Here is a 13,919-nt window from a genome sequence, read left to right as displayed (position 1 = left end):
CCAAATAGGAAAAATCAAGGGTTACTTAGTCTATTCCCATATAAACATAATTGCCACCTCATCATGCCACATAACATCCAAATCATTTTTCTTAACCAATAAGAAAACTTGTTACCATGTCATCCATTAGTAATCCTATGCATGTGCTCCTACACAATGCATTCACTTGAAATTACAATTCTACTATTCTTTATGACCAAACATGCCTAGCTTGATTCTTGCATAAATTTTCTCTATTTTTCATCAAGATTAACTTCTTAAATTCGACAAAATTAATCTTGAACATCTTTTCACTTCAAGATTTTCAAGCAATTCAAGAATAACCAAGAACTTATCAAGAACGTTGCAAGATTCATTCTAATGCATTAAGAATCATCCAAGATTGATAAAAAATTATCAAGATTTTGCAAGATTCACTCTTTCATTCAAAATTTTCTACAAAATAGAAAATTAAGCTCATTAGAAGTAAAAATATCAGTTTTTAGCTAAGAGCCAAGAAAAAATTAATCATTTAAACACTGTAAATAACTATATTCTATAGAGTCATCAGCTTAGCTTTGAATGGTTACATTATTGGCTTGCATCAATTGGGTCAAAATATCTTTAAAACTTGTTTTTCTTTTCTTGGGGCAGGTTTGGATGGAAATTGGTGTTTTGGTTAGTGGCTTGGTGGTTGGGTTGGTTCCAAGAAAATTTAGAGTGGTTTCTCCAACCTGGGTTATAAGTATTGCTATTTGGGTTGTAAGCAGGCTTGGACTATTGGGCATATTGGACTATTTTTTTCATAAATTGACATTTTTCAATAGTATAAGATTTATCACAATTTTCATAAGAGACAAAAGGGTTATGTATAACATGAACAAGAGTGGTTTGGGATGGTTTCTAAGGCTTTAATGTTTTTGGTTAAATTGGCTAGTTTTGAATTAATGAAAGTAAAAGCATCAAGTTCATACATACCAACAGTTTTCTCATGTACCTTACGTTCCATGCCTCATTAATAGTTGTTGGTCATTATCTCTTCGATTAACTCATGTGTTTCCTCAACAGTCTTACTCATAATTGTTCCTTCAATAGCTGAACCAAGAGTAACTCTCATAGATGGTGAGGTCATTGTAAAAGATATGAATTTGTAACCATTGAGAGAGACAATAATGTTAACACTTGCGTAATAGCTCTTTGAATCTCTTCCATGCATCATAAAGATTCTCACCACTAAATTGCATAAAAGTAGTTATTTTGTTCCTTAACTTGATTATCTTGGCAGGTGGAAAGAACTTAGTAAGGAACTTTTGCACCAAATCATTCCAAGTTGTGATCAATCTAGATGGTAAAAAAGACAACCAACTATTTACCTTGTCCTTGAGAGAAAAAAGAAAAAGTTTTTGTCTAATAGCATCATTTGAAACACTATTGTATTTAAAAAGTATCACATAATTCAAGAAAATTAGATAAGTAGAGATTTAGATCATTGCTTAATAACCCTCCAGACTGTACAGAAGTTTAGACCAATTAGATAATAAAAGGCTTTATTTTAAAGTTGTTTGCTTGTAGGGTTGGCCTTTTTATGGATGGTTGAAATCCATCAGCATTAGGGACAACATAGTCCATCAATGTTCAATAACCTTCGTTGTTTGCATTACCATTTGAATTGGTGTAGCTGGTGTTGTTTGATCTATTCTCAAATGCCAATATCAATCTCTTTTCAAACGTCAAATGGAGTTAGATCAACACTTTTAGATCGAGAATATAAACAAAGAAAATATCAAAACAGTTTAAAAAAATAAAATTAAATGTTTAGATTACAAGAAAGTAAAAAATCCCTATTGATATTGAATTGAATACCGCTATAATATTTGGCAACATTGCTAAAAACTTTATTGTTATTTTTTATAATGCCTGTAAGTGCATATATCATAATCAAGTAATTGAGTAAGTGAGTAGAGTATCATTCTCATAAAGATTGTTGAATTTAATTGTTAGGTGGATTCAAGTACCAAGATTGACAATTACCACAAGCTTATATCTAAACTAATGAAAGATTTGATCTTATTGTAATTGAAAAAAAAGAAAAAGAATAATATATGCCAAGATCTCAATATCCAACTGTCACTAGTAATCTTAGATTAAGGTTGAATATAACAAGAATTTGAAATAAAAAAATGCTTTGAGAAAATTGAAAGTTTGGCCAAAAATAAGTATTGCATAAAATAAAGATTTGAAACAAGATTCCATTAAATCAAAAGCTTATATGAAAGAAAGATTTTGACCAAAACTTATAAAGTATAAAAGAACTTGAAAAACTGAAAGAATGTAAAAGAGTTTTAAAAAGAAATAGATCTTGAAACCAAAAGAATGCTTGTATTAAAGAAAAAAAATTTAAGAAAACAAGAGTTTTGTAATGGCCAAAATTTGTCACCTTAGCCTAATACAAAAAAACCTTAAAATAAACCTAAAATACTAAAGAAAAAAAAAAGAAAATATGTGTAGAATGGGATATGAGATGTAATGAGAGATGTGTCAAATACAAAAATGAACCTCTTTATTTATATTAATAGGTTCAGCTAATCTTAGATGTTCAAAGCTATAAAGTTACTTTTCATCCAAACTTTTAAGTATAAATCTTGCAAAAGTCTTTTTCAAATATAAGTCTTTCAATGGTGATCAAAGAGTCATTATGCAATTAAAACTCTTTTGGGCCGAATGCATTAAAGAATCCTTTCTTAAATATAAGTCTTCAAATATCAAATACTTGTAGGAGTTTGATTACCACTAAGATTCCTTACATCAAGTGAATTTAAAAAACCTAGTTCAAGTTGGATTCGGCTAAAAATGATTCTTGCATAGTCGAATATTACAAAGATTAAGCTTGTCGTAATCTTGTATGAACTTTTACATGAAATTCAAGTCCCAAGCATATATGCCTAAAGATTAGGAAAACAAACATTAAAGGTACCAAATTCAAACAAATTTTAAATTTTTTGCATAAAAAATTGTAAATCTTTACATATTTTAGTGTTATCAACTTTTTTCTAAAACTTATACGATTTTTCTTATGTTGATATAGTGTCATATTATCATATCATGTTTAAATTTGTCTAAATATGATAAAATCACTTTTTTTCATTTATATAAAAATTAACTTTAATTTAAAGTATACAAACTATAATATTTATTTTTAAAATATTATTTATTTTTACTTTTTATTATTTGTCAAAGTTATAATAAAACTTAATTCAAACTAAATCAATTAATTTATTTAAATTTAATCTAATTTAATTATAAAAATTAACAAATTGAATCTTAAATATCTTGAACTCGAATGATTTGAATTTAAATAATTTGAATTCAAATAATTCGAATACTTAAAATACTAAAAGCAAAATAACTTGAATCTGAAATTATCCTAAATAAAAAATACTCAAACTTAAAATAATCCAAACTCAAATAATTTGAATTCAAAATAACTTAAAATCAAAATGATCAAATTCAAGATTAATTTAATTTTTTAAGATAAAAAACAACTCAAATTAAATTGATTTGACCCAAGTTTAATCTAACGCACGTAATTAACATGTCTATAAAATGATATATCATCAAAAGTCAAAGTCATAAGCCTAATTCTAACCCATTCAACCAAGACACGCGGGCAAATAGAAAAAAACCTGGATACATCTTCTCCAGAATCTTCTTGCAACTTCCAGATCCACCTTCTCCTTCTGGAACCCTGGATCCAGAAGTCCCCAAGTACCCGTATAATATCCCCATGGCCAATGCTTCATTGTTTCATCAATCTGGAAAATACAAAAACATCTCAAATTTACTTTTGTCAGAAGAAAAGCTGTCAAGAAATTCTCTGTCGATATCATCAAAAGGCGACTAATGGACTTTCCTCTTTTCGGAAATCCCTGGAATGCCTCGTCTCGCCCTTGTTACGAGCAAAGCCTGAGAGGGATACCGGTCCAGCTCAAACCCAAAGCCATGCCGCCTCAGCCTTTGAATCCCAAGGTGGTGTCGATCCCCGTCCGCTTCGTCGGGTCGGAGCGGGGCACATCCGACTCAGTTATCAAGATCCAGAAGGTGTTTAGGGGATTCCTAGTGAGAAAAAACATGAAGAGGATCAAGGCAATAAGGGAGGAAGTGAATGACATCGAGCGTAGTGTTTCGAAGAAAGAAACTGTCGATTTGATTCGAAATGATTCAAAGGAGAGATTGAAAGTGAACGAGATGCTGATGGGCTTGCTTCTTAAGTTGGATTCAGTTAGAGGAGTGGATTCTGGGGTTAGGGATTGCAGGAAATCTGTCATTAAAAAGGCTATTGCGTTACAAGAACTGGTTGACGCCGTTGTTTCCGGAGACCAATCAATAGATTCCAACGATGCTGAAGCAATTGATCAAAGTCAAGGTATTGCTGATTCTGCTGATAATTGCAATCAAACGTTAGAGTCGCAAAATGATTATGAAATAACCAACGATACTGAAGCAATTGATCAAAGTCAAGGTATTACCGATTCTGCTGATAATTGCAATCAAACGTTAGAGTCGCAAAATCATGATGAAATAACCAACGATGCTGAATTTGTGCCTAATTTGAATGAATCAAAAGTGATTCTGCAAAAGCAGGAAACTGTTGAATCAAATAAACAAGTTGTTGCAAATCAGGAGGATGAGGAGAGTATGGAGAGCAAGAGTCAAGTCGATTCTGCGAATCTTGAGAATTTAGTTGAAGAAGAGGAAGCGGCGCTGGATGCTGATGATGAGAAGGAAGGGAATAAAAATAACAAGGAAGATTGTGGGGAGAATAAAAGGAGTAAGGAGTTGTTAGGGAGGATGATGGAGGATAATGAGAAAATAATGGGATTGATGACTGTGTTGCTTGAGAGAAACGAAATGCAGAATAGGTTGTTGAGTGCATTGTCTCGAAGGGTGGAGCGGCTGGAGAAGGTATTTTTGTGTGACAAGTTGAGGAGAAAGAAGAGGAGAAGTGTTGTTGGCTCTGATGATTGTGTTGAGAAACGCCGGATGTCCAAAAATGTGGAATAGTTGGACTTATTGTTTTGGTTTTTGATATTTGATTTTTATTTATGTGTGGATTATGTTTTGTCGTGTAAGTTTGAAGCAAAATTGCAAATGAATGAATGTATACATCTTTTGAAGCAAGTTCAATTGCCCATACAAGGATTGTCTGATGTTCTTAATGCTTAATTCTCTTCTTGAAACAATTTCTTCTCCTAAAGAGGTAAAGTCGATACATACTTCATTTGGACTCATCAGTTGAGATCTGATTGTTTGTCCCAAAATTATATTATAACGCAGTAGTAAAAGGTAGTTTAAGATCACAATCCTAACAACACAATATAGATTTAAGGTTTCTGGAAAAAAAACTTTTTTGGTTTTTGATGGTGGTCGTCAACTAAAACGTTGGTAATTGTTTATTTCTTTTGAGGTGTTTTATCAGCTGATAAGGTCACATTATTCTGGAGTTCATTTGTAATTAAATCCTGTTCCATTAGCTGGATGGTTGAGAAATGGATTAGAGGGAAGATTTGCTTCTATCTCGGCTGTCATTTCTGGGTTAAGTTTCTCTGCCACCTGAAACATAAAATCATATAAAACTTGTCAAACCTAGAATGATTTTATCATTTAAATTGTTGTGTTGTGGTGTTGTCAACCGGCATTTCTTTTGTCTCAAACTCTTTGCAGAAGTTTGTTTAGTTCCATAGGTTTCACGTTTTGCATCTGTTCTTTTCCTTTTTATGTTTTTAGTTTATGTGTCTGGGAATGTAATTTTTAACAGAAAGTTTATGTTCAGTTGGTAGCTATTAGTATGATCATACTAATCCCGTTCATTAAAATTTGATATTTGCAGATATTAATGTAAAATCCTGTAGCTTTAGGTATACTAACTCTTATTCGTCTTGTGTTTTGTACGATAAAATCTCAATTTATGTCAAGACAAGAACCTTGCATTGCATCCTTTTCACTGCACCACAACTTTTCGTTGACATAGGACTCAACTCAAGAAGCAAGTGCTTTTAATTTCCTTATCTGTTTCTCCTCGACTGCAAGTTGTGATTGAGAGTTGAGACCCAAGAGTCAATTCTAGAATTAAAACTAATTTACTTTTGTATATGAATTACATGAATTACCAATCACTTACACTACAATTAGACGAATTACTAGCTTGATTTGATGATTTTTTTTTTCTTTTAAAACAAGTTTGACACAAAGAAACTGGTAAGCTTCGCAAAAAATTCATAGCATATAGATAGAGTTCGCTTCTGTCAGTTGTTTATATCTTGATTGAGCATCTTATTTGCGGGGAATTATTCAACACAAAAGCTCCATTAGTTTAACTGAAAATGACTTCTTCAAAGCAATTTCTGAAAAGTACTTTTTTTTTTTTGGAAAAATTTGATATTTTCTGTTATTGGGATGATTTTGTAAAAAATATTTAATGGTGTTTGGATGCTTTTATGAAAATCAGTATTTACATCAAAATAATATTTTTACATTTATCCATAATCATAATAATAAATGTCATAAATATAAAAATAACAATTAATAATTAAAAATACAACCAATAAAATCATTATAACAAGATCATACAAACTTAAAATACAATAAAAATAGTTTATATTTTTTTTACACAAAAAATAGTCTTATAAAAGTTACAAATTACTTCCATAATAATATAAATTATAAGATTTTATCTAAATAAAATAGTTTTTGAGTGTATAAAATAGTTAATATTATTCTTAAACATAATAAACTTACAATAACCATAATTAGGCTACCAATGAAGTGGTTTTCATTGAAATATTATTAACATAATTATTAAAATATTAAAATTATTTATTATTAAAATTATTATTTATTTTATTAAATAATCTTTAATATTAAATTAATAACTTATTATTTATATTAATATTTTAAAATATTTAAAGTAGCATTATTTTTCTTGAAATATTATTTCTATTAACATACTAATATTTTAAATTTATTATTATTATCTAAACATTAAAAATATTTACTATTAAAATACTTATATTTTATATTGAAAATATTTATTATTAAATTATAACAAATGTATTATTTATTTATATTTATTATTGAAATAGTAATATAAATACATTTGTCAATAAAATATAAAAATAATATATTTTCAATTAAAAATATTAAAGATAGTCATATTATTAAAATAATATTATTAAATTAAACTATTAATTATTAAAATAATTAAAAATTTATTTACTATATAAAAATTTATTATTTATTATTAAAATTATAATAAAATAATATTTATTATTGAAAAATAAAAATATTTATGTTTAATAATATTCAAAATGCAAATATTTAGAATTAAAATATTAAAAATTACTTTTTATTAATATAATATTATTTCAGATAAGGTCAAATTAAATATGAATTTAAACAATCATATTCGAAAATCAGCTTGATTAAAAATATGAAAATATTAAAAATTAATATAGAAATATTAAAAATTAAAATATTATATGACTTTTAATATTAATTTTTTAATTAAAATTAGATAAAATAATTTTTATTAATAAAATAATGATTTGTGTCAAATCAAATTAAGCCCAAACTTTAAAAAAATGTTTAAGATCCTATTTTAGTTGAATTATATTCACGAGCTTTGTAAATAATTATACTCGTAGATAGGTTTTTTTAAAAAAAAAATTTTTTAAGAAAAGAAAAGTCAATTTAAAAAAAATATATCATTTTCTATTTATTAGTAAGTTATTTTTTATTAACCAATCAAAATTTTATCATATAAATATAAAAAATACAAAAATTATTTCCTAAAAATCGTATTCTACTGAACAATCAGATCCAAAATTTTGGTAAGCTTCCCTCGGGACCTAGCCAAATTGTAACGCTTGGCTTAGGTGGAAAGTAGTTGTTTCATTCCTGATCAGTTGATTTTTATTTTTTTGCTTTCCATTAATGTTTGGATCCCGGTTGCTGTAGTTACTGTAGAGTGAAATTGGTGCTGTAAATATGAAATTAAAATTATTGCTAAAATATGCATTTGAATATTAAAAATGGTTACCAATGAAAATGAAAATTTATCATTTTGGATGCTAAATCAAAGTTGGTATATTATATAATTTATAATATATTTAATTTGTACAAAATTATTGGACTAAAAGATCATATCAAAATAATAATTTAAAAAAGCTATTAATAGTAATATATATACAAATATTTAAAGTGAATAACATAATATTTATTTATTTTTTGGTAAGAAAAATTCGGAGGTAGATAGGTTATTTAATCTTTCAGTTCAAGGTAAAATGTGTTGTACCGACAGTCTAAGACAGGTAGCTGTAAGTCGTGCATTCAAGATAATCTTAATAAATGGTCACCGACAAGACTCAAATCCAAAAGCTCTTCGTTGAAAAAAATGAACTTTAACCGATTGAACCAACCAAAATATAATACTTATTTATTTCATATAGCGTTATTATTTTATCCATTGTCATCTAAGTACGGCTGCACACAAATCAAATATGAAAAAATTAATATATATTTATAGTATGTTCATTTATTTTTAAAGATGTTCGGATTAAGTTCGTTTTTTATAAGAAAATTATTCTATTCATTTTAGTTCGAATTATTTAAATGATAAAATGTTTGCGTTCGATTCGTATTTGGTTTGATTAAATTAAACAAATTTGTTTGTGAACATTAAATGAATATATTCACGAATATATATAAACAAACATGTTAATAAACAATAAATGAATTATAACAAAATAAATTTAAACAAATAAATCCTAAATGAATATAAATGAACCTTAAAATAAAATTAGAATAAAAAATAAAAATGTAATTTTGTTATTATTATAAACAATCAATAAATTAATGAATTTTAAACGAACGTTAAACGAATTTATTTGTGAATATAAACAAACTAATTAAATCTTTATTCGTGTGCGGTTTGTTTAATAAATGAATATAAAAATATTATTTTAGATTATTTATTAATTAAGTTCAAAAACTCCTCAAGTATATCTATTTATATACCATCTTTCCTTTTATTTTTTAATTTTATTTTTACTTTTACTAACTGTAAATGGGTTCTTTGTTAAGATAAAGAAGCGTTGCAAATAAGTAAAACAGAATATGCACAGAGACGATTGAGAGGAAGATTGAAGCAAACTCTAAAGTATTGAGTGTAGAAGCAGGTGATGGTGGATAGTGAAGTAAAGCTAAATAGAGAAGAGAATAAGACTGAAAGAAGGATTTAGGAAAAAAGGATTGTAGAGAGAAAGCTTGAAAGAAAGTTATGAAAAATTTACCAAAGTCCAAAAGTTCCTAATGAATTATGAAAACTCTTATTTATAGATTTCAAGAATATTAGTTACATATCTTGAGTAATGAATAGAAATAATGGTGAATAATGAGATAATTGACCATTACAGAATATATTAATATATTGGTTAATGAAAGTTTTATTAGTTTTTGGTGATAGATATAGTGAATATAAAAGTTCATTATTTATTCTAAAAGAAAAGCACTCATATTTTAAGAAAAGGTTAAGAGAAACATCTTAACTATCTCCATATTTGATCTGTCAGATCAAACTTTTTGGAATATCCTAATAGTGAAATTAATCCAAGAACCCTACCATATTTTGAGATTATTTTCACTTCTTCTTTTAGTGAAGTAGTATTCGATGAAGCATTTTTTATGTAATAACTCTTAGTGAAGCAACTTTTTTTTCAAAAATTTTCAGTAAAAGTGTTGGTCTTGTTCTTTGAGAAAGTTATTCTGAGAACAACTATTCCATGAAGGTATTGTTCTATGAAGGAGTTGTTCATTAAATAGTTATTTTGTAAATAGTTATTTTATAAAAAAAGTTATTTCAAAAATAATTGTTTCATAGAATAATTTTTATTGAAATAGTCTTATTACTTGTTTTGTAAAATAATTTTTATTGAAACAATTTTATTACCTATTCTAACTTATCTTTAATTTTAACAACTTTAAAAAAATTTTAAAAAATAAAATATTAGTAATCAAAATCAAGTATCTACACTAACTAACGTTTAATTCCAAATATTAATCTTTTATTAGCTCTCCCTCACCTGTGTCCAAAATCTCTTTGCAACCTTTTTCTTCTCTCTAGTTTCATCGCTTTTACTTCTTTGCCCTGCCTCGCTTCCATCTTGACCTCTCTCGCTTAACTGTTGGGTTGCATCTCGCTTATCTCGTCCGTTAACCAATCGCTGGAGAAGACAAATACTTGATAGGAACCTCATTCCTCTTTGCCGCTTTCCCTAGGGCTGGAGAAGACAAAAAACAAACTAGGAACCTCATAGTTGATAGTAATTACAGTAATTCTTCATGCAAAATGGAATTAAAAGTGAATAACTGATGTCATGGGATTTTTGAAAAAAGTTTAAATCAAATGACAAGAAAAAAAATTAATGTAATTTCTGGTTTTTATATTTACAGACATACCAAATCATTTCTCTTGGCTGCCATTTCCTCTCTTTGATAACGTGGTAATGATATCGCTGTTGAGTGGTATCAATAAGAAGCATCAAATGAATATGGATGCTCAAACTGGCTCCATTATTTACGCGTAGCACGCTTGGCAACTTCATATGAATCATGGCCAAGTATATGTAGCTAGAGATATAAGCAATGAAACTCCATTCAACAGATAAGTGAGAGAGGTCGAGATGGAAGCCAGGCAATGCAGAGAAGTATAAACGATCAATGGAAAAAGAAGTGGAAATAAAGAGCTTTCGGAGACAGGTCAGAGAGAGTTAACAAAAGATTCGGAGTAACGTCAGTTAATGAAACTGAGTTAACGTCAAAGTTAAAAAAAAAAATTTTTTTCAAAAAAATACGTGGCATATAAATAGATACATTTGTGGAGTTTTTGGACTCCACTGATAGCGTATAGGATAATAATTCTTTTATACATATATATATATATATACACACGTTATTTTACCATACAAAATTATGTTATATGTGAATTAATTATTATCGTATATTTCTTCAAAAAGTTATAAATATATATTGTATAATATTTTAGCATTCACTTGGAGTATTTTAAAACTTAAAAAATTATGAGCACAAATGAGACTTTTGAAACTTCATTTTCGTGCAATTAGGCCAACAGTGACATTTGAACCTTCAATTGTGGATATGGTTTGGTTGAAGTATTTCAATTGCAGGTGTGGTGTGATTGAAGTGCTCTCAACGTGCCCCTAAACACCAAACTTTTTGTGTAAATGGGATAATTACACTTTGTAGATATCTTTAATTTTGTCCGAATAATTTTATTTTATTCGAAGCTTGTTCTTGACTTAAACATACTCGATTTTAGCTCATTTTAGCATTTTAATTTAATTTATTTCATGTTGATTTTAAATGAGGTTTGTTTTAGGTACATTGTCCTTGATCTATTGTGTATGGGCGGAAGCCCAATCCAACCTAATTTTGGAATTATTCAATGGGCTAGGAGGCCCAAAATCCAAAATTTGACATTAAAGACATATTCATTTAAAATTTACTAGTTAATTAAAAAATTAATTAATTAATATTAATTAATTAAAAAATAAAAAAAATTAAAATTGAAAGCAGTAGGTGCCATGCACAATACCATCTTATCGGCAACCATGGCCATCTTACTGTTGGGTTTGAAGTAATTAACATATCAACGCAAAAACAATATATCGTAATAAACTCACAATAATAGACAATAATAAATAATCAACAACATAGGAAAAATAAAGCACACAAAGATTTGCGTGAAAAATCCTTCAGTGTAAAGGAAAAATCACAGATCACCAGAAAAATCTCCACTATCAAATAATGGATATACAAAGTTATTCTCTAGCTAAAACTAGAGTTAATCAATAACTAGAGAGATAATTTGAGAAATCTCACTAAATAGATGACTTAACAAATACACCATAGATTTGTTCTTAAAGAATTTCAAACCCGATCTTCACTGTTCATAGTGTAGAACTTTGAATCATAAACCTGTTGACAAAATTTCAGTTCTATCGGACCATAGATCAACTTTCGTTCAACTAACTCTCCTTTCTCCCTTTTCTTTCTATTTTTTTGGCTTTTCTTCTTTCTTTTCTTGGTTGTGACACCACCTTAAAACAGGCACACCTTTTTTTATTAAGTAGCTAAGGCTCTGTGTAAAAAGAAAGACCAATGCCCATTACCTTTGATTGGTCCAAAACCAATTACATGGGGTTGGATCCCACTTTCTTAACAATCTCCCCATTTAGCCCCATTAGGAGGAGATTCATCACCATAGCAGTTTCACTTGGAACTTACCTTGGCGAAGGAACTCATTTCGGTCAAGTTATTGCAGAGCTCAAGCTTTTTCCTAAAAAGTATCTTAGTCAACATATTTGCTACATTCTTATCAGTATGGACTTTCTTCAATAGCATATGCTGTTCTTTAATCACTAAACGTAATCAGTGATATCTAACATCAATGTGCTTTGTTTTAGCATGGTATATGACATTTTTACTCAAATCTAAAGCACTCTGGCTATCATAAAACGCTATATACTCTTTCTGATTCAACCCCAATTTAAGAAGAAAGCATTTCATCCAAAGTATTTCTTTACCTGCTTCGGTTGCTACAATATACTCAGCCTCTTAGTTGACAAAGCAACATACTTTTGCAACTTAGACTGTCAAGATGCAACTTTTCCTACAAAAGTGAATAAATACCCAGAAGTAGATTTCCTACCATCAAGATCACCTGCAATGTCAGCATCAGTAAACCATTTTAGAACTGGTTGTGAAACTGCATAACTCAAGCACATTTTTGAGATGTCCCTCAAATATCTGAAAATATATTTCACTACTTCCAGTGAACCTTTTCCCGGATTAGAAAGAAATTTGCTCACTACACTAATTGCATAACTAATGTTAGGCGATATATAAACCATAAGATACATCAAAAAATTGACTGCAGATGAATAAAGAATACTAGACATAGCTAGTTGCTTTTCTTTAGACACTGATAAGATTTTTTACTCAGATGAAAATGGTTGGCAAGTAGACTACTAACTGATTTAACATGTTACATGTTGAATCTCCTAAGCACTCGTTCAACATATTTTTCTTGTGACAACCACATCTTTCTATATTTCCTATCCCGGATAATGTCCATATCGAGAATCTACTTGGCTAGACCTAAATCCTTCATGTCAAAGGACTTAGATAATTGTTTTTTCAACTTGCGAACCATACCAGCATCTTGTCCCATAATCAACATATCATCAACATATAATAAGAGAATAATAAAGTTACCATCAAGAAATTTTTTGACATACACACAAGGATCCATTGCTATTCTTTTATAGCTGTAGCTCACCATAAAAGAATCAAACTTTTTATACCACTGTCACAGAGCTTGTTTCGAGCCATACAAGCTTTTCTTTAGTTTGCAAACTAAGTGTTCTTTCATTTTCACTTCAAAACCCTTAGGCTGATTCATATAAATGTCCTCTTGTAAGTCACCATGCAAGAATGCAGTCTTGACATCAAGTTGCTCAAGCTCAAGATTCAAACTAGCTGATAATCTCAGTATCACTTGAATGGAACTTATCTTCATAGCTGGAGACAAGATCTCATCAAAATCGATGCCTAGTTTATGAGAAAAACCTTTCACCACCAATCGAACTTTGTATCTCACTAGGTTGTCACCATCTTTTTTTAACTTGAACATACATTTATTTTTCAAAGACCTCTTTCCTTTCGAGAGTTTAATAAGATCATATATACCATTTTTTCGAAATGACTCCATATTTTCTTTCATTGCTTTTAACTAGTGCTTTCTATCCAGAGTAGTCTGCACATTTTGAAAGCTCTTTGGCTCCCTCTCACTGGTAACTAAAATA

At 28.8% G+C, this 13,919-nt stretch overlaps 1 protein-coding gene and 1 non-coding gene across 2 annotated transcripts; both read left to right on the top strand.

Annotated features, from left to right (window-relative positions):
• Positions 1-1,143: 1,143 nt before the first annotated feature.
• On the top strand, positions 1,144-1,250 carry LOC149514233 (small nucleolar RNA R71). Its single transcript, XR_016328863.1, has one exon. It is a non-coding gene; the product is annotated as a small nucleolar RNA R71 (small nucleolar RNA).
• Positions 1,251-3,613: 2,363 nt separating this feature from the next.
• Positions 3,614-5,157, top strand: LOC111291227 (uncharacterized). The gene has a single exon (XM_022882867.2). It carries the CDS (start codon positions 3,880-3,882, stop codon positions 5,038-5,040), a length of 1,161 nt encoding a protein of 386 aa, XP_022738602.1. The 5' UTR covers positions 3,614-3,879; the 3' UTR covers positions 5,041-5,157.
• The last annotated feature ends 8,762 nt before the right edge of the window (positions 5,158-13,919 follow it).

Source organism: Durio zibethinus, chromosome 16, assembly GCF_047325235.1.
Source record: "Durio zibethinus cultivar Kanyao isolate XHJ-2024 chromosome 16, ASM4732523v1, whole genome shotgun sequence".
Classification (NCBI taxonomy): domain Eukaryota; kingdom Viridiplantae; phylum Streptophyta; class Magnoliopsida; order Malvales; family Malvaceae; genus Durio; species Durio zibethinus.
This window is presented reverse-complemented; position numbering and strand designations above follow the sequence as displayed.

Coding starts and splice junctions, on each gene's coding strand:
- LOC111291227 (XM_022882867.2), top strand. CDS start 3,880: ATGGACTTTCCTCTTTTCGGAAATCCCTGGAATGCCTCGTCTCGCCCT.